General features: G+C 43.9%; 1 protein-coding gene across 8 annotated transcripts in view; it reads left to right on the forward strand.

Annotated features, from left to right (window-relative positions):
• The first annotated feature begins 960 nt into the window (after positions 1 to 960).
• Positions 961 to 24,237, forward strand: part of LOC134354940 (very long chain fatty acid elongase 4-like) — a 51,077-nt gene continuing 27,800 nt past the window's right edge. For 4 of the 8 annotated variants that reach the window (XR_010019929.1, XR_010019931.1, XR_010019930.1 and 1 more), the window contains exon 1: positions 984 to 1,117. Coding sequence is in view for 3 of the 8 variants with exons in the window: in XM_063064456.1 (XP_062920526.1) it covers positions 988 to 1,117 (130 nt within the window). In the remaining 5 variants the exon portion in view is untranslated. Of the gene's footprint in view, positions 1,118 to 12,455; positions 12,521 to 24,237 lie in introns of all 8 variants that reach the window. The other 4 variants (XM_063064459.1, XR_010019932.1, XM_063064457.1 and 1 more) reach the window with 4 other exon arrangements.

Raw genomic sequence — 24,237 nt, forward strand, 5'->3', positions numbered from 1 at the left:
TTCATCCTCAGGAATCAAGTTGTTCCTGTTGCATCTCCCACGTGGCATTGTATGTAGTCACCACTGCACTGCCCTTGCAGAGCCACTAAGGACACCTCCTGTACCATGTTGCTCATCTTTGCACATTCTGTTGGTACTGTGAAGCATCAGAAGTGGTAGAATTGTGTTCCACGGGCACCCCGTGGCCCAGCAAACCCTTTCATCTACTGTTGAAATAGGTCGAGGTACAACTTAGGATCAATAGAGTACAGAAGGTTACGCCAGGACCAGCACTAACATACCCAAAACCCCTAAACTGGCGAAGATACAAAACAGTATTACAAGTGCGTGAAGCAGCAAAAGTGCACGAAATAAAAACGTTAGCAATCCCACCTCCACAAGATTAAATCAAAGTCGTATAGCCCTGCTATATTTATATATGAATGGTGGACATCGCTGAGACTCTCAAAGTCAACATCCTTTGACCAGGAACTCAAGTGAACTAGCAATTAAAATATAGTCGCTACAAGAGGCCATCCGACGTCGCTGGACGCCCCGCATCACCTCCTGACATCGCCATCTCTTGCCACCATCTACAGTTGCCAGAGAGACTAATTAATGTAAAACAGAACTGCCAAGGTCACAGCACCAATCCCTGCGTTTCACCACTGTCCAGGCCGCAAAAATAACTACTGTCCATCACCCTCTGCCTCCTAGCTTCTGGACAATAAGCCCAACTCCCTCACAAAAAAATATGATCAGCGATAGGAAGATACAGTAATTTTTGAAGGCAGTTAATCAAGTAAAACGACATTCAAGGACCGTTGGAATTGTGCAAGGTAGGCGGCGCCAAAAATAATTATTCGAAATTATTTTGTAACTTTTATATTCGAACATCACATTTCACCTTGGATGATCTTTGATCGAAGTGAAACGGTTAACTCTCGCTCGGAAGGAAAAGTTCCTCCGTGAAGTGGATTGGCGGTAGCATCTGTTGCTTTCTGACACATGCGCAGCACGGGGGAAGCAGACGCCTGGTCCCGTCAGAGTATCGCAGCGTTCCGCCCGGCTCGCCCAGCGTCTGCCTTCAGGCAACTTAACTCTGGGGGGACTCAAGGAGCATTCGGCGTCTGGCGAGGTGAGTGTGGCTGGGCCACGGTAGACCGGACCTCACGTAGACAACTTTATCGCTATTGAAGTCGTAGCTGCCTTTTGTTCTTCCCCGAGGCGTGGCATCGCCCAGTCGTCATTGATTGCACCGCATGTTGAATACTGTGCTGAAAAAGCTCTTTTAAATCAGCTTTAGTGCACCTTTTATGGCGGCCGCAAACACGTGGAGAGCATTTCTTTTGGAAAAGTCTGTGGAACCAAGTTTTGCTTTGGGGATATTTAGATTGGGGCCGCTTTCCAGGGGTGGGGTGGAGAAGTGCCAATTCTTAAGATTTTCTTGAAGTTCAAGGATAATCGGTTTAACTGTGAATCCAGTCTTTGGTACAAGTTAATTATATTTTTGGAACAAGTACTGGCTGTGTTGAGATGGTTGCAGGCCTATCGATGGCTAGTTTCCTGTTGGTGGGATGTTGGCACTAACAGCACACCAACCGGCACCGCCTTGCCCTGGTCTCACATTGCTCGCTGCGATTAATCTTCCACCAGAGCATATTAGTACTGTACTCACGAAAGAGAGAACCGTTATATGTCGTTTTTCGGGATCGTGGGATGTTTTACAAGCATGTCCCAGCTGTACACGTTTATAGAAGTGCAGTTGTTGTGCACTATAGAGAAACGAGAAGTGCGACAAAGACAGGTCACTGCAACGTGATAATGTAATGTGTCTTCAATTACGGTGGTCGAGGATGGGCATCGCTGTGTCGAAGCCTCACATTGTTAAGTTCGTCTCTAGTTTGAGCTTTTTGACTCGAAAGAACACTGCCACAGCAGTTGGCAACATCTAAAAGAAATAGTTAACTTTTGCTCAGTGTACTCAATTGAAGTACATACACTCGGATCGATGAAGAGACCAAACCATAGAATATGGACTTTGGTAGCTGAGATTATTAACTAACGTCATGTGAAACTTAAAGCTTGACAAGGAGGCTGGGAGGCCTGTTTATTGTGGGTGTTTATATTCCACACATGGCTTTGCCAGCTCTAATTGTTTGATGATGACTGCCCAGAATAACTTGATTTTTGCTCTTGACCACACCTACCCTCTCCTCCCCCCCCCACCCCAGCAACCCTTAAGCGTTACCTGTTTCAAGCACAGCACATGGAATCAGAATCAGATTTATTTTCACTGACATATGCCCTGCAATCTGTTGTTTTGCAGAAGTAGTACAGCACAATACTGCAAAACTACAATAAACTACAGTAAGAATATATACGTTAATGAATAGAGCAAAATAGTGAAGGAGTGTTCATGGGCCATTCAGAAATGAGGTTTCAGAGGGGAAGCAGCTGTTCCTAAAATGCTGAGCATGCGTCCTCATACTCCTGTACCTCCTCCCTGATGGTAGAGTTGATGTGGGTTCTTCATAACAGATGCTGTCTCTTGAGGTAGCATCTTTTAAAGATGTCATTAATGGTGGGGAGGCTAGTGTCCATGATGGAGCTGGCTGAGTTTACAATCCTCTGCCTCTTTTTCCAATTCTGTGCATTGGCACCCCCATACCAGCCAGTGATGTAACTGGAGCGTTCGCCATGGTAGTGAGTTCTACATTTTAACTGCTGTTTGTAAAGAAGTTCCTCTTAAATTATTTAATTTTTAGTGACTGCTCTTTAAGCTATTCAAGTTTAAGATCTTGAACAAAGAGGTTTAAATGCACTTTTTAAAAATTTGTTTCCCCTCTTTTAAGTCATAACTGTCTTGCCAACTTCTCTTCCTGTAGTTCTGAACATTGTATTGGTTGCTGATATCACTCAGGATGAAATCACAGACACTGTAATTTCAGGCATTTGTCCATGGGCCACTTTTCTGACCCTTTTAGCCAAGGTGGATCTATCCTTTTCTCTTTCAAGCTCCGTGGTGGAACACAGCATACATTTGGAATCAGGCAGAGGAGAGCGAGTGAAGGGCGAAGATAACGAAGGTTGGGCATATGATAGTAACTTCGGTGATGGTATGAAATTCAGATGAAGAAGCTGCATGGGCAGATTTGTCAGAAAGAAGGGGGAAAGTATTGATTGAGAGTTACGGGATGCATCACAGAATGTGGATCAGCTGCAAGTGCTTTCCCTGTCACTTGTTATTTTCTGCTTGGTGTGAAGGGAACCAGTGTGCAGAAGAAATGCAGGACCTCAAGCAGATGAAGTGATTAAATGAGAAGGAGTAACTTTGAAAAGAGAAAGTTTACTCACGGAAGCATTGAATCATGAGCAATGCTGTGGGGGATGTTCTTTGTAAGCTGAAGCTATTCGTTTGCTTCTCTGAGCACACACATTCTTTGTCTCAGTTTGTCTTAGTGATCAGTGTAATATATGGAAATTTTACTGGTTTGATAGACAAGTACTTATATAAAATTGATAGCTTGCTGGAATTGCTTGTCTAGCTCTGGGCTTGCCTTGTGAAAAAGTAATTAGTGTTCTATTGTTATGAGCCCTGTCAATAAAGCAATCTTAATGATTGCTTAATATGTGTATTTTCTTATCTAACTTGGAGTTTAGAAGTTGAATTGATAAATCTTGAATGGCGAATTTGAAACAGCATAAAGGAAGCCGTCCTTGAATGCTGTATGGGGACAGAAACATTTGGTATATGCTTGGGTAATGGTATTTGGCAATAAAACAATGTGGAAGAAGACCAAAATATTAGTAGGATGACTGTAAGTTTGTTTTTCAGTTGTTAATATTGCTCTGCCTTATATATAATAATGGTATAATTATGTTTTGAATAGAATTAAAAATTACCTAGGCAGATAAATGACTTAAGAAATGACTTAAGGCCTATTGAGCCTGTTCTGCCATTCAGCAAGATCGTGATAAATCTTTTTACCTCGTACCATTTTCCTACCCTTTCCCATCTTTTTGTTGATGCTTTTAATGTCCATCAGGTGCTTGACAAAGGGAATATTAACTGCAATCAACTTTACAACAAAATGATAAAAATGTTTCAGAAGAAAGCCTTTAACTATTTAGCTTTCCTATGTATACTGATTCTTGGTGCATTTCCAATAGACCAGAATCCTGTAGGCTGACTTTGTGCAACTTGCAAAAATCTTTTTCTCTGCCCATGCCATTAAGCAATTATTTGAATTCTGACTATTTTTGGAATCAAACAGCTTGGACTAAACTCTTCAGTCTTTATTTGGTATTTCTAAATAATTGGAGACAAGATTGCAGATGCTGAAGTCTGGAGCAACACACAAAAAGCTGGAAGAACTCAAAAGGTCGAGTAGTATCAATGTAGAGGAACGGACACACAGTGTTTCGGGTCAAGACCCTTTATCTGCACTGAAAGATCGAGGGAAGATCGCCAGTACAGAAAGATGGAGGAAAAGGATGGATCAGGTGATAGATGGAGCCATGTGAAGCGGGAATGGAGTGATCGGCACATGGGGAAGTGGGATTAGTGGGAATGGCATCAGAAGCTTGGAGGTCATAGGTGGAAGTGACAAATGGCCGAGGAAAATAGAATCTGATAGGAGAGGAAAGTGGAGCATGGAATGAAGGGACTGCAGTGGGGAGGAAAACTAATTAGTGGAGAGTGTGGGTGACGGGCAAATAGAATGGATGAAGAGAAAGAGATATGGTGATAGGGCCCATGTGAATCAAGAGGAGTGAACAAAGAGGGGATAAAGGGACAGGGACAAGCACTTAACAAAAAATGGAGAATTTAATATTCATGGCTTCATTTTCACTCCCAGTCGTCTACTGCATCTCCAAGCCTGAATGCTTGAAACTGCAGTGAATAGCTCTGAATTGCCTTACTGCTTATTTCTTGACAACTATCAATGACAAGTACATGCAATTGGTGCTATTTAGAACTGTTCACTAAAAGTAGTATCTACCGGCCACATGAGTGCATGTGACTGACTCTAGTTAGAAACTGGCAATATTCTCCTGTCCCAATTAAACAGCACAGTGTGCCAAATAAACAAAAGTAACCCTGGTTATTTTCTCAGTTAGTTTTTGTTCTGTAAGTTTGTTCATTATGTGTGCAGTGTCGTACGACAAAGGGGATCATGACTATGATTGTTCCTGGCAAATTTTTCAACAGAAGGTGGTTTGCCATTGCTGCCTTCTGTCCCGCGTCTTTACAAAACGGGTAATCCCAGCCATTAGAGATTGTCCGCTTGGCATCAGTGGTCACATAACCAGGACTTGTGATATGTACCCGGTGCTCATACGCCCATCCACCACCTACTCCATGGCTTCAAGTGACCCTGATCGGGGGTGGGGGGTTGGGGGGGGCAGGTGCTAAGCAGGTGCCACGCCCTGCCCAAGGGTGACCTGCAGACTAGCGGAGGGAAGGAGCGCCTAACCCCTCCTTTGGTAGAAATGTATCTGCACCCTGTTCTTTATAAGTTGTCCCAAGTAAGTGGCTGTTCTGATGAACCAATGGCCAAATTAACTGGAATCCACTGTATCAATAACAGCAATTGGTCTTAATAATCTTGTGAGAACTTTTTAAAGCTTTCTCATCTTTGAGATTCATAAATGCTTTTTAGAATACTAGATTGCTAGGGAGAATGATAATTTAGCATGGACTAGATGGACCAAAGAGCCTTTTCTGTGTTGTAATATTCTGTGACACTAATAATGCTCCAAAAATGATTTTGCAGTTTAGAACTACACAAAATCACACGTCTGTGAGAAACACCAGTCAATGCTGATAAATGAAAGAAAGAAATGATATTAGGTATCTATCCTGAGCATCATCCAACTTGAAAGTAAATTTTATCAGAAGTAGTTTTCTTGAGGCCCTCCACTGACGGGGTCAGCCATGGATGCTGTATTCCAGCTGTCTACATGATTCGCAAGCCAGGGCAGTACAATATGGAGAGCAAGCTGTTGCCCATGATGCAAGCTCCCCCTCCCTCCCCACGAAGCTGATGAATCCAAAGGGACGGCTGAGGTTAATACAGTTTGGCACCAGTGGTATCACAGGAGTTGGCAGTCAGCATTAAACTGAACGTAGGACAGCCTTAGGGACTCCTACTCTGGATTTTTTCTTACGGTTACTCTTGAAACCTTCTCCATGAATGGGTACAGTCCCAAGGCAGCGGAGGTTTGAAATTAGACTTTTCTTTCTCCTAGGTGAGCTGCCAACCACGGATGCCAAGCCCCATTTGCTCAAAGCGACTGGTTTTAAGGCACCAGTAACCTGGCTTTGCCCCTTCTCCCATCAGTAGAAATAGTTCCCCTGCACGTAAGTCCAGGAGCTGGACTTCGTTGTCAGAGCCTATTTGAGGTGCATGACATTGGGGGCATTTAATTGGTAGCGGGAGCTTGTCCCCACTATTGTCCCCAGATATAGCAACCTTAAGGAAACAAAAGTATGTACATGTCAGCATATACTACTCTGATATTCATTTCCTTGCAGGCATTCATAGTAGAACAAAGAAATCCAATAGAATCAATGAAAAGTGATTTATCAATGTATATAAAAGATTTAGATGATGGAATAGGTGGCTTTGTTACCAAGTTTGCAGATGATACGAAGATTGATGGAGGGGCAGGTAGTGTTGAGGAAATAGGTAGGATGCAGAAAGACTTAGACAGATTAGGAGAATGGGCAATAAAGTGGCAACTGAAATACAATGTTGGAAAATGCATGGTTATGCGCTTTGGTGGTAGAAATAAATGTACAGACTATTTTCTAAACGGGAGAAAATCCAAAAATCTGGGTTGCAAAGGGACCTGGGAGCCCTTGTGTAGAACACCCTAAAGGTTAACTTGCAAGTTGAGTCGGTGGTGAGAAGACAAATGTAATGTTAGCATTCATTTCAAGAGGTCTAGAATACAAGAGCAAGGATGTGATGCTGAATCTTTATGAGGCACTGGTGAGGCCTCACCTTGAGTATTGTGAACAGTTTTGAGCCCCTCATCTTAGAAAAGATGTACTGGCATTGGAGTGGGCCAAGAGGAGGTTCACAAGGATGATTCCTGGATTGAAAGGGTTATCATACGAGGAATGTTTGATGGTGCTGGATCTGTGCTTGCTTGAATTCTGAAGGATGAGAGGGGATCTCATTGAAACCTTTCGAATATTGAAAGGCCTAGACAGAGTAGATGTGCAAAGGATGTTTCCCATGGTGGGAGAGTCCAGGACAAGAGGGTACAGCCTCAGGATAGAGGGGTGCCTTTTCAAAATGGAGATTTAGAGAAATTTCTTCAGCCAAAGGGTGGTGAATTTGTAGAATTTGCTGCCATGTGCAGCTTTGGAGGCCAGGTTGTTGGGTGTATTTAAGGCAGAGATTGATAGGTTCTTGATTGAACATGGCATCAAAGGTTACGGGGAGAAGGCTGGGAACTGGGGTTGAGGAGGAGAGAAAAAAAAATCAACCATGATTGAATGGCGGAGCAGACTCGATGGGCCATATGGCCTAATTCTGCTCCTATGTCTTATGGTCTAAAAACTACACATAAAGACTGACAAGCAACCAATATGCCAAAGAAGACAAACTGTACCAATACAATAAAATAGTAATGATAAATAAGTAAATAAATAAAACTAAGAAGCTGACTTATAGTCCTTGAAGGTGAGTCTATGGATTGTAGAATCAGTTCATTGTTGAGGAGAGTGAAGATATGCACACCGGTGCAGGAATTTAATGGCTGAAGAGCATTAACTGTTCCTGAACCTGGTGGTGTGGGATGTAAGTCTCCTGTACCAACGACGGTATATCTATCAATTCTATTTTGTTCTTTAAGAATTGTCCCAAATAAGTATATGATAACTGATGGGCAAATTAACTGGAATCCACTGTATTTCTATGCTTAGTTATGCTGATCCAATGTAATAAAGTCCAACTTAAATGAGGGTAACATTTAACTTTATAATTATTCTTAATATACTGTGTATTTTTGGCTTTCTTCTTCACGGGTAGCTTGTGATCAAGTCTGAGTGCATTCACTGTGGTTTTGTGGTGTCTGAATTAATGATTAAATATTGATAATCAATATGGGAGCTAAAAACTCTTTCACAGATGCATCAGTTGGTGCCGATGTAATGGTGAGGTGGTTTATAATGTTTCAAAAGCTATTTGAGCAAGTTACTGTGACCTGCTTGTCATATCTGAAAGAGAACATTTTGATTCAACATTTTCCATTGTGCCAGAATTCATAACTTAATGGGGAGCAAGAATTGGAGGAACAAATTTGTAAGGAGATACCAGATATTTGTAGTAAGCACAAGGTTGTGATTGTGGGAGATTTTAATTTTCTCCACGTAGACTGGGAAACCCATTCTGTAAAAGGGCTGGATGGTTTGGAGTTTGTAAAATGTGTGCAAGATAGTTCTTTTGCAGCAATACATAGAGGTACCAACTAGAGAAGGGGCAGTGTTGGATCTCCTGTTAGGGAATGAGATAGGTCAGGTGACAGAGGTATGTGTTGGGGAGCACTTCGGGTCCAGTGATCACAATGCCATTAGTTTCAATATAATTATGGAGAAGGATAGGACTGGAGCCAGGGTTGAGATTTTTGATTAGAGAAAGGCTGACTTCGAGGAGATGCGAAAGGATTTAGAATGATTGGATTGGGACAATTTGTTTTATGGGAAGGATGTAATAGAGAAATGGAGGTCATTTGAAGGTGAAATTTTGAGAGTACAGAATCTTTATGTTCCTGTTAAGTTGAAAGGAAAGGTTAAAAGTTTGAGAGAGCCATGGTTTTCAAGGGATGTTGGAAACTTGGTACGGAAAAAGAGAGAGATCTTCAATAAATATAGGCAGCTTGGAGTAAATGAGGTGCTCGAGGAATGTAAAGAATGTAAAAAGAATCTTAAGAAAGAAATTAGAAAAGCTAGAAGATGATATGAGGTTGCTTTGGCAAGTAAGGTGAAAATAAATCCAAAGGGTTTCTACAGTTATATTAATAGCAAAAGGATAGTGAGGAGTAAAATTGGTCCCTTAGAGAATCAGAGTGGACGGCTATGTGCGGAGCCAAAAGAGATGGGGGAGATTTTGAACAATTTCTTTTCTTCAGTATTCACTAAGGAGAAGGATATTGAATTGTGGAAGGTAAGGGAAACAAGTAGGGTAGTTATGGAAATTGTGATGATTAAAGAAGAGGAAGTACTGGTGCTTTAAAGGAATATAAAAGTGGATAAGTCTCCGGGTCCTGACAGGATATTCCCTAGGACCTTGAGGGAAGTTAGTGTGGAAATAGCAGGGGCTCTGACAGAAATATTTTAAATGTCATTAGAAACGGGGATGGTGCCGGAGGATTGGCGTATTGCTCATGTTGTTCCATTGTTTAAAAAGGGTTTTAAGAGTAAACCTAGCAATTATCAGCCTGTGAGTTTGACGTCAGTGGTGGGTAAATTGATGGAAAGTATTCTTAGAGATGGTATATATAATTATCTGAAGAGACATGGTCTGATTAGGAACAGTGTACATGGATTTGTGCGTGGAAGGTCGTGTTTGACAAATCTTATTGAATTTTTTGAAGAGGTTACTAGGAAAGTTGATGAGGGTAAAGCGGTGGATGTTATCTATATGGACTTCAGTAAGGCCTTTGACAAGGCCCCACTTGGAAGGTTAGTTAGGAAGGTTCAATCATTAGGTATTAATATTGAAGTAGTAAAATGGATTCAGCAGTGGCTAGATGGGAGACGCCAGAGAGTAGTGGTGGATAACTGTGTGTCAGATTGGAGGTCGGTGACTAGTGGTGTGCCTCAGGGGTCTGTACTGGGTCCAGTGTTGTTTGTCGTATATATTAATGAACTGGATGATGGGGTGGTAAATTGGATTAATAAGTACGCAGATGATACTAAGATAGGTGGAGTTGTGGATAATGAAGTAGGTTTTCAAAGCTTGCAGAGACATTTAGGCCAGTTAGAAGAGTGGGCTTAAAGATGGCAGATGGAGTTTAATGCTGATAAATGTGAGGTGCTACATTTTGGTAGGACTGATCAAAATAGGACATACATGGTAAATGGTAGGGCATTGAAGAATGCAGTAAAACAGAGGGATCTAGGAATAATGGTGCATAGTTCCCTGAAGATGGAATCTCATGTGGATAGGGTGGTGAAGAAAGCTCTTGGTATGCTGGCTTTAATAAATCAGAGCATTGAGTATAGGAGTTGGGATGTAATGTTGAAATTGTACAAAGCATTGGTAAGGCCAAATTTGGAGTATTTTGTACAGTTCTGGTCACCAAATTATAGGAAAGATGTCAACAAAATTGAGAGAGTACAGAGAAGATTTACTAGAATGTTAACCTGGGTTTCATCTCCTAAGTTACAGAGAAGGGTTATACAAGTTAGGTCTTTATTCTTTGGAGCATAGAGGTTGAGGGGGGACTTGATAAAGGTATTTAAAATTATGAGGGGGATTGATAGAGTTGACATGGATAGGCTTTTTCCATTGAGAGTGGGGGAGATTCAAACAAGAGGACATGAATTGAGAGTTAAAGGGCAAAAGTTTAGGGGTAACATGAGGGGGAACTTCTTTACTCAAAGTGGTGGCTGTGTGGAATGAGCTTCCAGCAGAAGTGGTTGAGACAGGTTCGATGTTGTCATTTAAAGTTAAATTGGATAGCTATATGGACAGGAAAGGAATGGAGGGTTATGGGCTGAGTGCAGGTCCGTGGGACTCGGTGAGAGTAAGAGTTCGGCATGGACTAGGAGGGCCAAGATGGCCTGTTTCCGTGCTGTAATTGTTATATGGTTATAATATCTGTAGAAGGAATGGTGAAATGTCAGTTCCTAAACTTGCTTTACTGTGTGATGGCCAAATGTATGACCTTTAGCATGTAGGGCTTTTCACATTAACATTATAAGTAAGCTTCATCTGCAGTTTGGCCATACATTAAAAAAATTGCTGAAGCAAACGTTTTTCTCTGATCTCAGTCCCAAATTATAAGTTTGATGACACCTCCAGCACCAAGTGTTTCTGCTTCACGGAAATTTCCTTTCTCCCTGCAGCAGTTAACTTCATCAGTATATTTATATATTTCATCAGTCCTGTTCCATCATCACTAGTGTGTGTCACTATTAGGCCACTGTCAGGTTGGAGGAGCAACACCTCGTATTCAGTCTGGATAGCCTCCTCTTGCATCTTCTCTTCTCCTCACATACCTGTCACGTCCCCCTGTTGCCCCTCCTCATTCCCTTTCTCCCATAGTCTTCTTTCCTCTCCTGTCAGATTCCTTCTTCAGCCCTTTATCTTTTCCACCTATCACCTCCCAGCTTCCCACTTCATTCCTTCTCTTCTCCTCCCCCCACCAAAAACCTGACTTCACCTATCACCTTGTAGCTTGTACATATTCCCCTCCCACCTTATTGTGGCCTCTTCCCCTTTCTAGTCCTGATGAAGTGTCTTGTACCAAAACGTTATCTGCCTACTCTTTTCCACGGATGCTGTCTGACCTGAGTTCCTCCGGCATTCTGTGTGTGAGACTCTGGATTTCCAACATCTGCAGAATTTCTTGTGTTTAAAAGTTGGGAGGTTATGCTCCAACTTCAAAAAGCACAGTTAGGTTACACTTGGAGTATTGCACGCAGTGCTGGAAGGATGTGGTTATATTGGAGAAAGTGTAGAAGAGGTTCACCAGCGTGTTGCTGTAATTAGATGACTTCAGTTATTTGGAGAGATTGGATAGGCTGGACTTGTTTTCCCCGGAGGGACGGAATCTAAGGGGTGACAAAGGTGTATCAAATTAGAAGAAATATGGATAGGGTAGGTTTTTCCCATGGTATATTTAAAAAAAAGGCATGAGTTTTAGGTGAGAGGAAAGTATTCTGTAAAATTTGAAGGGGAAAGTTTGGCGCAGAATATTTGATATCACCAGACGTGGTGGTGAAATCAGGTTCAAACATGTTTAAGAGACATTTCGACAGGCAATTGACTAGGTGAGTCATTGAAGAATGCAAACCTAATTACATTAGTAGGCAGGGAGTTAGTCAGGATGGTTAAAAGATGGCATGGATGTGATGGATTGGGAGGCTCATATCTGTGCTGTATGACTATGACTCTCTTGTCGAATAAATGCTTGTTTATGATGTGATCATTCTGCCTTCCAGAGGAGCTGAGACACTGATAAATGATAGTTTTTTATGGGTTTTGTTGTATGCATTCTGTGTTCGACTTTTTGTTCAAATCTTGGGGTGTGAATTATCTGTACAAAAGAATATGCAAACACATATCTATGAAAGGATTTTATGACTTTACACCTTGTCTAATGATTTTGCATTATTTCTCTTGTAGATGATCAAAGCTATTGATCACCTTGTATCAGGGAGACACATCTATATTACTCGTGGTATGAAAGTTACTTTAATTTTCTTCTTTTCTCTTTTTTTCTTCTGGCAGATTGGGTGACCCTTCTACAAATCTCCATTTCTTGAAAACCACCTCCCACGCTGAGATTCCATAATGTAAGCATTCTCCACGACCTCCCACTTGCTTCATCTTTCGTCCTCCTTACAAATAAATATAATTGCACACTTTTAAAATATGTTGTTAATGTAATAATATACTTTAAGGCTGCATAAGTCTATTCTTGTGTGGTATACAGGACTACATGCTTGTCCTTTTATTCTGAATGGAGGCTCAGGAAAAGGGGAATTATTACATCGAGTTTGGGTCTTCTTGTAACCGGGTGACCGTCGGATCTTATTCAGTATCGTTAAAAGTGTACTTAAGCATCCATCCGGGTAATGCTGGAATAGTTGGCTGTGCCTTTAAGGGAGACGGTGATGTCATTACGCACACGCGGGATAGTGGGGAGACCATTTTGCTTTCTGCTGAAGACGTGGTTAAGGTATTGGAAGTGGATTCTTCCCAGAGTATGCTGGGCATGGTGAGGAAAGATTTCCACGAGTGAAGAAATCAATGCTGGGTAGCGTGGCTTATACCAAGTTCCTCACCATCCAAGATTGCCACCACCGTATTTGTACCCTATTACTTCTGGTAATTTTATACTGCATACGCAATTCTGTCCGTACACAAGGGTGTGAATCGGAAGTTAAACTGAGATTGTAACGGCAAGAACTGGTTGTAAATTCGTTCGTTTTGTTTTGCGACCTTCTTCTGGCACTTAAACATTGAAAACCGTTAAAGGAATTAAAACCCGAAGAAGTCTTTGTGGTCCTGAGCGTGTACTTTTCCTCAGGCTACAAAATCTGGTACCAGGAGTGGGGCTAATTCCAAGCCAGTTTAGAGGGTCTCTGATTGCTGTATGCAGTATATTATACAGTACCTAATACAGTAGTGGTGAAGACAGGACTGTGTTCCCATCGGGTGGAAGGAGACAGCGCAGTAGAGCCTTGTGGAAAGCGCGCAGGAACCTCGGGAACGGGCCGGGACGTCAGCGACTGACGTCAGGATGCAGAGCGGTGACGTGGACCTCGGGGACTGCGGGCCGTGAAGCCATCGCATCTGCAGCAAAGGACAGCAGCAGCTCCTTTCTGCAGGCTTGTTGTGTGAACTTTAAAGGCTTGAGGTTTTACTATGTCATGCTCAGAGGATATACCAGTTGAACTTGATCTGAATGAACAAATTAGTGAATTGTGTAGTAGGTACGATGAAGCCATGGCAACCATAGATAAATTAAGCAGAAGGTCCTATGTATATGTCCCAAGGGAAAGGCACATTGTTCCATTTACGGGGGATGTTGAGAAAGATGGGAGGTCTGTTGATGACTTTATTGAAGAAATTGGTTGGTTGGTTGTTCGTCCATCGTTGACGTCGATGAGGACCTCGACACCATTATGATGGTGTCGAGACTAGCGCGTGATTTGGATTTAAGTGAGGGAGAGTTGCGCAGCGTCAGCCTCACTCTCTGTTCCCAATTCCCATCTGGATCCAGTGGCAAGACAGAGTCTAGACGGCTGGAGATGGGACTAGGCGCAGTGGATGACCAGGACGTCTTCTGTGTCTTGTCCTGCTCTACACGTTCCACGACGCTTGCAGAGACCGCCTTCTCAACCGTTGGACCTTCCATTGGTCTCGTCCACTCAATCCGCCGGAGTCTGTCTTCACATGCTGGGATAGACAACTTCCTATCACACCGAGGGTTTGAGACCCATCGGCTACCCTCCCCTGGTTTAGCCGGCTTGTCGAAGCCGTTGCCCGGGGTGTGGCTGCTGTTGCATGCAAACATCTACGAGGAGCCACAGGTGAGAGCTGAGTGCCAGGTGGGGACCAAAGGTGGACTAACCGCCCTGAAAAGGACGCGACATGTTCCCCCACCAGAGGTGCTACCCCTCCCTGACACCCCATACACCCCAATTGAAGAAATACAACGTGCACTTCATACTAGAAATCAGTCTGACCAGGATCAGTATGACTTTGTTATGTCCCTACTCGGGTGCAGCCTTAGAAGAAGCACGTATGCGCAGTGATGCTGGGGAAGACCATGCTGATGACTTGTTCACCTATCTCAGGGAAGCTTTTAGAGTCAAATGTAGTGCACCCCAGCTGTGGCATGGCTTCTACAGTCGCAAGCAGCTTGAGGGTGAAGATGTACGAGAGTTTTCCCATGTCCTAGCTCAAGCTCTTAACTTGATACTGAAGCACTCCCCTGATGCCATGACTGATAAGCGGCGGTGCTAAGAGACCAATTTATAGAGGGGATCAGGGATCTTTCCCTCAGAAGGGAGCTCTACAGATTCGTGTGGAACCACCCTGAATCCTCAATGATAGAAGTGAGGGAGGAGGCTCGTCTGTGGCTTGTAGAAGAGCCCCTGGGAAATACAAGGTCTGGAAAGTCAAAGTGTAGCAGTGGCCAGGCACAGTGCTCGATTCTTAAAGCTCCGGAATCTGAGTCAGTCACACTAGATGACATCCTTAAAGTAGTCGCAGAGCAGGGCAAAGCCCTTTGTGAATTGACTCAAGCAGTGAAAGATCTCACTGTACAGAGGGATTTTACACGCGCTACTAGGGGCAGACGTAATTTACGGCCTAGGTTCACAGAAGATGGGCAGCCAATATGTTTCAAGTGTCAGGTGGGAGGACATTTGGCCAGGAATTGCCCACGGAAGCGGGGTGCAAGGGAAATGGAGTCTGCATCCTCCTGCCCTCGAGGTTGGGAGTCGGGCAATTCGGCGGAACCTCACAGATAATGTACAGCTACCCTGTGACCAGTTGCTGCAATGCGCTATAGGGACATGTCCAGTTGTGGAGCATGAAGTATCAGGTGTCGTTGTCCGTTGGACACAGGTAGTCAGGTAAGCACCCTGACCGAACAGTTCTTTCGAGAACACTTGAATGGAGAGGATGAGGAAATGTTGTCCATTGATGGCTGGCTTAGGCTAGCAGCTGCAGACAGTCTTGATATTCCTTACTTTGGGTATCTAGAGCTAGAGGTTCAAGCAATGGGCATGAAGATACCAAATTGTGGCTTTCTAGTAGTCAGGGATCCTGTTAGCACCGAACCACCTATCCCATGTATTGTGGGCATGAACATTATCAGCCATGTAAGCAACTTGTCTATGCAGTGTTTGACTTCGATGTCCAGTATCGTTCGGGTCGGAACGATACCGTGGCTGATGCACTCTCTAGGCAGCCATTTGCGGGGGAGCCTGAGCCTGTCTCAGAGGATGCAGAGTTTGATGGGGCTGTGGCGATTGGTAGTTTGGTCAATCACGGCACTGCCCTTGACCTGGCACTGGTTACTGCTGGTCTTAACGGCTGTAGGGTTAAGCAGATTCGAGCCTGGGAAGCTGGTACTAGCGATGTAAGTGGTCCGACCCAAGGGAACACTCCAACCCTCCCAGGTTATTCTAATGGGGACTTGCGTACTTTTCAGCAGCAAGACCCTGCGTTAACTGTCCTAAGAGACTTATGGGATCAGAAAAGGAAGCTGAGTGGCCAGGAGCGAAAAACTCTGCCTAAACCTGTTTTGTCTCTGTTAAGACACTGGGACAGTATCAGGGAGCGTAAAGGGTTACTGTATAGGGTAGTTGAGGATGAGAAGCTTGGGGAGTGTTACCAGCTTCTGGTACCTATCAGCTTGAGGAGCAAAGTGTTAGAGTATGTACATGATTCTATGGGTCATCAAGGCATAGAACGTACTCTGCAGTTGTTGTTTTTGGGTGGGCATACACGAGGATGTGGCACGGTGGGTCAAAAATTGTCCATGTTGTGTACTAACTAAGATGCCACAGCCTAGGATCCACCCCCCCCCCCCACCCCATGAAGTCATTTCTGGCTTCTAGGCCGCTTGAAGTTGTAGCTGTAGATTTCACTGTGTTGGAGCCGGCAACTGATGGGCGTGTGACTGTCTTAGTGGTCACGGACGTTTTCACTAAATTTACCCAAGCATTTCCGACTCGGGATCAAAAGGCGGATACCACAGCAAGGGTGCTCTTGAGGGAATGGTTCATGAAGTATGGTGTTCCTGAGAGATTGCATTCTGACCAGGGCCATAACTTCGAAAGTGAGGTCATAGTGGAGCTTTGCAAACTATACGGGGTAAAGAAGAGCCGTATCACACCTCATCATCCTACTGGAAATGCGCAGTGCGAGCGTTTCAACAGGACGATGCACGATCTGTTGCGTACGTTGCCTCTAGAAAAGAAGCGCAGACGGCCAGAACATCTACCGGAGTTGGTGTATGCATATAATGCGACACCTCACGCCACCACCAGGTATTCACCTTGCTATCTGTTGCTTGGGGTGGATCCCCACTTGCCCGTGGATGCTCTGCTGGGGCAAGAACAGACTGTGGACTGGAAACATGACTGGCTAGCTGTACACCAGAGCCGGCTGAGGGATGTGCATGCCAGAGCAAAAGAATACTCTGAGCAGAAGGCGGCAGAATGCATTGCCTGGCAGGAGGACAAAGTGTACTGTCCCAAAGTTGATGTGGATGCACTGGTTTACTTGAGGAACAGACCGTTAGGTCGTAATAAGATCCAGGATGCTTGGAACTCAGCCGTCTACAGGGTAGTAGAGGTACTGGGCAGCACCTACACTGTGGAACCTTGGGAGGGTGGGCCTAGCAAAAGGGTGAACAGGGTAGACATAAGGCCCTGTGAGAACCATCCCACTCCAGCTACCCGAAGGAGACTGCAAACTCCAGTAACTCAGGCCGGCTCGCCCCTGGGGCATGAATCAGATTCTGAGGATTCAGAAAATGGTGTGATATTGGTAGAAGATGTGTCAGAACAGGGTGCACAGACTCTTGACCCTAGCCTAGACAGCATATCTTCTGAAAATATGACACCTTCTGGAACTGAGACAGGGGAGCCGATGACGGCTAATGCAGGGGCAGAGGTTGGTAGCCCTCCTGTGGCAGCACCCCGCAGGAGTAAACGAGTAGATGCTGGACAGCACCCTAACCCACGTTGCGAACCAAGATGAGGTCTCCATAAGTCCGGCAGCAGTGTCTGAGATACTGGCTAGTCTCAGTTCAGTTCTCTTTAGAGAAGCAGTTAAGGAAGTTAAAAGTACCCTTGTAGTGAGCGAGTAATCGAGGACGATTACTTGAATACAGAGGAGAATGTAACTGGATGACCGTTGGATCTTATTCAGTATCGTTAAAAGTGTACTTTGGAATCCATCTGGGTAATGCTAGAATAGTTGGCTGTGCCTTTAAGGGAGACGGCGATGTCATTACGCACGCGCGGGATAGTGGGGAGACCATTTTGCTTTCTGCTGAAGACGTGGTAAGGTGTTGTAAGTGGGTTCTTCCCAGAGTATGCTGGGCATGGTGAGGAAAGATTTCCATGAGTGTAGAAATCAACACTGGGTAGTGTAGCTTATACCAAGTTCCTCACCATCCAAGATTGCCACTACCGTATTTGTACCGTATTAGATCTGGTGTTTTTTTTTATATACTGCATACGCAATTTTGTCCATACACAAGGGTGTGAATCGGAAGTTAAACTGAAATTGTAATGGCACGAACTGGTTGTAAATTCATTCGTTTTGTTTCACAACCCTCTTCTGGCACTTAAACATCGAAAACCGACAAAGGAATTAAAACCCGAAAAAGTCTTTGTTGTCCTGAGCGTGTACTTTTCACCAGGCTACATTCTTATGCAAGACTTTACTTGATCGTAACATGATGTGTCAAGTAGATTAATTTTTCAGAGCTGAATCTTAAGTTTGTCTTTGATATACTGGATCATAATCAAGAGGCTCCACAATCCAGTCTACACCTATTTCTTGTCTCTCTGTGCAATTTATTTTGATAATGTTTTTAGTTCATGACATTATTCCAGTTAACCTGTGAATTCATAACCAAATTTGGAAATGTAATCTTTAATAGTTCAAGTAACTAGATTATAAAACTGACTTGCATTGATCTGGTGCTTTCTTCATGAGAGTACAAGTAGGTCAGATCTTACGACTAATAAGCTGCTGAAGCTTGCTGGTCCTACACCAATGGTGACAACTCTGTCCTTCTTGTACTGTCTCTAAGCTTTCTCTATTTGTGAGCCAACCGCCCTTTCCTCTGTCTCTTCAGTTTGGTTCCCGCCCTCCGGCAGTTCTAGTTTAAACTCTCCCTAATAGCCTTAGCAAACCTCCCTGCCAGGATATTGGTCCCCTGGGATTCAAGTGCAATGCCTGCCCCAGAAGAGGCTCCAGTGATCCAGAAAACTGAATCCCTGCCTCCTGCTCCAATACCTCAGCCATGCATTTATCCTCCATCTCACTCTATTCCTATACTCACTGTCGCGGGGCATAGGCAGTAATCTCAAGATTACTGCCTTTGAGGTCCTGCTTCTCAACTTCCTTCCTAACTCCCTGTAGTCTGTTTTCAGAACCTCCTCCCTTTTCCTACCTATGTCGTTGGTACCAATATGTATCATGACCTCTCGCTGTTCACCTTCCCACTTCAGGATATCGTGAACGCGATTGGAAACATCCCGGACCTTGGCACCTGGGAGGCAAACTACCATCTGCTTTTCTTTCCTGCATCCAGAGAATCGTCTGTCTGACCCCCTAACTATAGAGTCCCCTATTACTGCTGCTTTCTTCCTTTCCCTGCCCTTCTGAGCCACAGGGCCAGACTCTGTGCCAGAGGCACGGCCACTGTTGCTTCCCCCAGGTAGGTCTTTTCCCCCCGAACAGTACTTAAACAGGAGTATTTATTTGGACAGCCACAGGGGTATTCTCTAGTATCTGACTCTTGCCCCTCCCACCTCCTGACTGTTACCCACTTATCTGTCTCCCGAGTCCCTGGTGTGACTACCTGCCTGTAGCTCCTCTCTATCATCTCCTCACTTTTCCTGACCAGACGAAGGTCAAGCTGCAGCTCCAGGTCCCTAAGCTCGATGCACCTGGTGCAGATGTGGCCTTCTGGGAGGCTGGGAGGCTGAGAGTCTCCTGGACATCGCACATCTGACACCCAGTACAGAACACCGGCCTCACAGACATACTTGTTATTCCTCACAAGAAGCTTACCTAGCCTCGACCTGTTATCGCTGAAGCCCTGTTGAACCAAAGTGCTCCTACTCTGTCTCTCTCTCTACTCCGTCGAGTGCTCCTCTGGCGCCCACTCTATAAAGCTGTCTCCTTTTAAACTCTTCAAGCTGGTCTAACTCGCTGACGTCCATGCGCTTGCGCAGTCGTCCATCTACCTTGTCAAGTCTTTCAAACTCTTGTTACTGTATGTTTTGCTAGGATGATCTCCCATTCTGTTAAACATCAAAGCCTCCAAGTTCAACCTTGCACCATCTTTACTAAGACTATTCCTTTACCTTTATCAACCCGATTTATCCATAAATAAGACTTTGGTGCTGTGCTGCAGGTCTTTCTGTAAGCCCTGTACAGTTGCATCAGGACTTGGCTACTTCTCCACTCTGTTCTACAAGACACATGTTCCATTGTCTGCCTAATTGCTTAATCTGTCTAACTTCCTTAATTTCACATAAGAATACCCAGATCACACTTCACTGTAGCATTCTTCAGCCTCTCTCTCCATTTCAACAAGATTCTGGTTCTCAGTTTTTACCCATCACCCTTCCCTTCAATATGCCCATCTGCCAATATTTTTAACCTATTCAAAATGTTTTCAAATCCTTTGTAGAATGGGACACCTCTGCGCTACTTGCCCTCTCATTTCTCTTTGTATTGTCAACTAATTTGGCTAAAATACTTTTGGTATTTTTATTTAAGGCATTTAATATCGATAATTGAGATTCCTGCATTAAACCCTATGGCATTTCACTAGTAAAACTTGCCATCCTGAAAATAATCAGTTTGTTCCGATTCTGCTTCTGTTAATTAGCTAATTCATTCTCCATATATTGCATCTAATTTCAGTAATTGTTATATATCATAATAACATTGTGTAGCTGCTCATCTCATGCCTTCTGTAAATCCAAATCTGCCTGGTTCCATTTTATGCTCTCTGCTCGTTACATCTTCTTAGGTGTTCTAATTAATTCGTCCCTTTAATAAAAACATGTCAATGGTAAGTGACTGTGCTAAGAATTTCTTAGTTTCCCTGAGTGGATTCTAGCATTTTCCCTGCAATGCTGGCAATTCTCACAGGTTAATGTGTCCAGAAGTCCAAACAGCCTTCAGTATCATTAACACAGTACATTTTCTCTTGTAACTGTTCTAACTTAATTTTTCTGCAGATTTTCTAATATTATTTGTATGTGCTTATTGTCATCTTCTGTAAAGACATATGCAAAATACATGTTAAAAATTTTATCATTTTTTATTTTCACACTATTTATTCACCAGTCTCATCTCCGGAAGCAACAAACACTTTGATGCCATTACTGCCGGTTGTTACTTTTTTTTGTTTTGATCTAATTTTTTTTCTTTCCCAATCTACTGGCTTATGACTAATCTTCATAATGTTACGTGTTGCATTTAATGCTATTTCTGAATTTCAAAGGTACATTAATGTCAGAGAAATGTATGCAATATACATCCTGAAATGCTTTTTCTGTGCAACCATCCACGAAAACAGAGTGCTCCAAAGAATAAATGACAGTTAAATGTTAGAATCCCAAAGCCCCCCCTCAGCTCCCCCCTCCCATGCGTGAGCAGCAGCAAAGCAACAACCTCCCCCACCAGCAAAAAAGCATTGGCGCCCCCCCACTGAGCACTCAAGCGTGCAGCAAAGCATCAATAAGGACAGAGACTCTTAGTACCCCAAAGACTACTCATTCAACTGGTAATTTGACATACCACAGGCTCTCTCTCTCCCTATTGAAGGAGAAAGAGATGTCTCCGTTTCACAGTGAGATGGGAGACATAGCAAACAACTCGCTAATTTACGATGTTAAAGGTCCATTGCATTGCTTTTTCCGAGCTCTGTGCCCAAAGAACTCGGGTCTCTGGGCACACAGCTAGTAGCCAGCTGGCTGCTTTTGATCTTCTGTTTCCCACGACACACCAATTTCCTGCAGAGGCACCGACCTTGAGTCCACCTGCCTCCAGAGCCAGGAAATCCCGGAACTCTGAAGGTGAGCTAACCTTCTAGGCCACATCCTTGGTATATTGACTTACAGCCAGTTGTGAGACCCTGAGAGCGGGTCCCATTCCCGCAAAGAACCGAGTCAGTGTGTAACTCTAGGTCTTCAAAAGCACCCTGAAAGGGAAAAATAGAGACATTAACGATAGAAATAGAGCTGTTTCCAAAGATGAAAGGAAAGGAGTCACCATTAGGTGCCATTAGCTCCTTAGCTCCACCTATCTCAGCCATTGGTGGGTCATACTTGGTCTTTATTTCTGTTTGATATTGTAATGTAAATTTATGAAGTAACTTTTTAAATATCTGCCACTACTCTGACTTGACTGGCAATCTATCTTCCCAGTCTTAGTTCTCACTTTCTTTATTTACATTTTTAAGTTAGTTGCTGCAGAATTGTATTTTTCACCTTTTCAACTGAATTTGAAACTGTATCATGTCAATTAAGATCATGCTTCCCCTGAGGATACTTTGCTGTCAGCCCATTAACTAATCCTGTCTCAATTTTTGTGGCCAGATTTGAAGTAGGCTAGGTACTGGTTGGTTGCATAGTGCAGTGGTCCCCAACTGCCGCGGACCGGTACCGGGCCGCGAGGAAACGATATGATTTGGCGATATGAGTCAGCTGCACCTTTCCTCATTCCCTGTCACGCCCACTGTTGAGCTTGAACACACGCGAGGTCATTACCCGCGCGTCATCCATGTCAACGCGGGAAGGAGATCAGCTCCTCGAGCTTGCAAATGACGGTGGGTTGAAAAGTGTGTTTGACATAACACCTCTGCCGGCATTCTGGATCAAAGTCAAGGCTAGATATCCTGAGATAGCCACGAAAGCACTGAAAACGTTGCTTCCATTTCCAACCTATCTCTGCAGTGAATGCAACGAAAACTAAATTGCAGAATAGACTGGACATAAGGAACCCCCTTCGAGTATTGCTGCCTCCCATCACCCCTCGATGGCACCGTCTTGTTGCAGGGAAACAAGCCCAGGGCTCCCACTGATTCAGCGATATTGGTGTGTTGCAATGATTTTATATGTTCATATGGGGAAAATATGTGCTGTGTGTTTAATATCCAAAGGTTACTTAAAATATTATGATGCTATTGACTTATAAGTGACTTATATAACCATATAACAATTACAGCATGGAAACAGGCCATCCCTTCTAGTCCGTGCTGAACGCTACTCTCACCTAGTCCCACCGACCTGCACTCAGCCCATAACCCTCCATTCCTCTCCTGTCCATATACCTATCCAATTTTTCTTTAAATGATAATATCGAACTTGCCTCTACCACTTCTACTGGAAGTTCGTTCAACACTTAGTTCAAGCTCCCCTGTCCTCCCCTGATAATTGACTTATCAGTATATTCATGCGAGGAAAATATGTGCAGTGTGTCTAATATTAAATTCGTTAGATAAACCCTTTTAGAAACGAAATTGAGTGTATTAGCCACTTATCACCTATATTCCGTCGTGATTAACACCCCCCCCGAACAGAATCGCCAAAAACGATTTGAGGAGAAAAATCGGCACGTACACGCATGCGCACTGGTGCCCGTGCAAGGCTTCATGGCCATGGTAGTCTTTCTCGGGGTAACACAATGACACAATGTATTTGACTGCTACTCTTGTCAGTTGGCAACCCCCCCCCTCCCCCGGGTCGGCTGGTCCGCAAGAATATTGTCAATAATAAACCGGTTCGCGTTGCAAAGAGTGGTTGGGGACCCCTGGCATAGTGCATGTGATTAAAAATACATTGCTGATATAATCTAAGTTTGTCCTCGAGTTCTCCTTTGGTAACTTGCCCAATCAATAAAGTTGACTATGTTTAAACAATAATGTTTCTGCAAGCATGAATTGTTCGATGATTTGTACCCCCTATCCTACATTAGGAATTGTTAAGCGATCTGTGGCCTAACCCTGCCTTCCTCATACAATTTTGCACCTCTACCCAAATTTGATTCTGCATCTGACCAGGGCTCTGTCATCAGATTTGCAGATGACACAACCGTGGTTGGCCTTATCACGAACGGTGATGAAATGGTGTATAGAGAGGAAATGGAGCGGTTGGTGGATTGTTTGAGAAGAACAACCTAATCCTGAATGTGGGGAAGACAAAGGAAATCATTGTGGACTTTAGGAAGGAGCAGACAAACCATTCCCCTTTCCGAATACATGGCTCCACCATCAAGAGAGTTAAATGCACCAAGTTCCTGGGAGTTCACGTCATGGGTGACCTACCTTGTCCCTTAATATCACCTTCATGAATGAGGCGGCACAGCAGCACCTCCACTTCCTGAGATTGAGGAAAGCAAGGCCCCCCCGCCCTCCCTTAACTGTGTTTTACAGGGGCGCCATTGAGAGTGTCCTGACTAGTTGTGTCGCCATCTGATATGGGAGAAGTTGAGCATCAGCCTGAAGTCCCTACAAATGACTGTGAGAACAGCTGCATGGATCATAGGGGTCTCCCTACCATCCATCAGGGACATTTTTCAGGAGTGCTGTGTACGCAGGGCCATTAGTATTATTAAGGATCCCACCTATTCATCCAGCATCCTCTTTGACTTTCTACCATCAGGCAGGAGTCTACAATGCATAAAAATAAGAACGGTCAAGATGAGAAATAGTTTTGTACCTCAGGCTATTAGCCTCCCGGACTCCTTGCTGCTTCGTATTTGAAGTGTCACTGGTTAATCTGTTCCGTACCTT

Source organism: Mobula hypostoma, chromosome 12 (assembly GCF_963921235.1).
Source record: "Mobula hypostoma chromosome 12, sMobHyp1.1, whole genome shotgun sequence".
NCBI lineage: Eukaryota > Metazoa > Chordata > Chondrichthyes > Myliobatiformes > Myliobatidae > Mobula > Mobula hypostoma.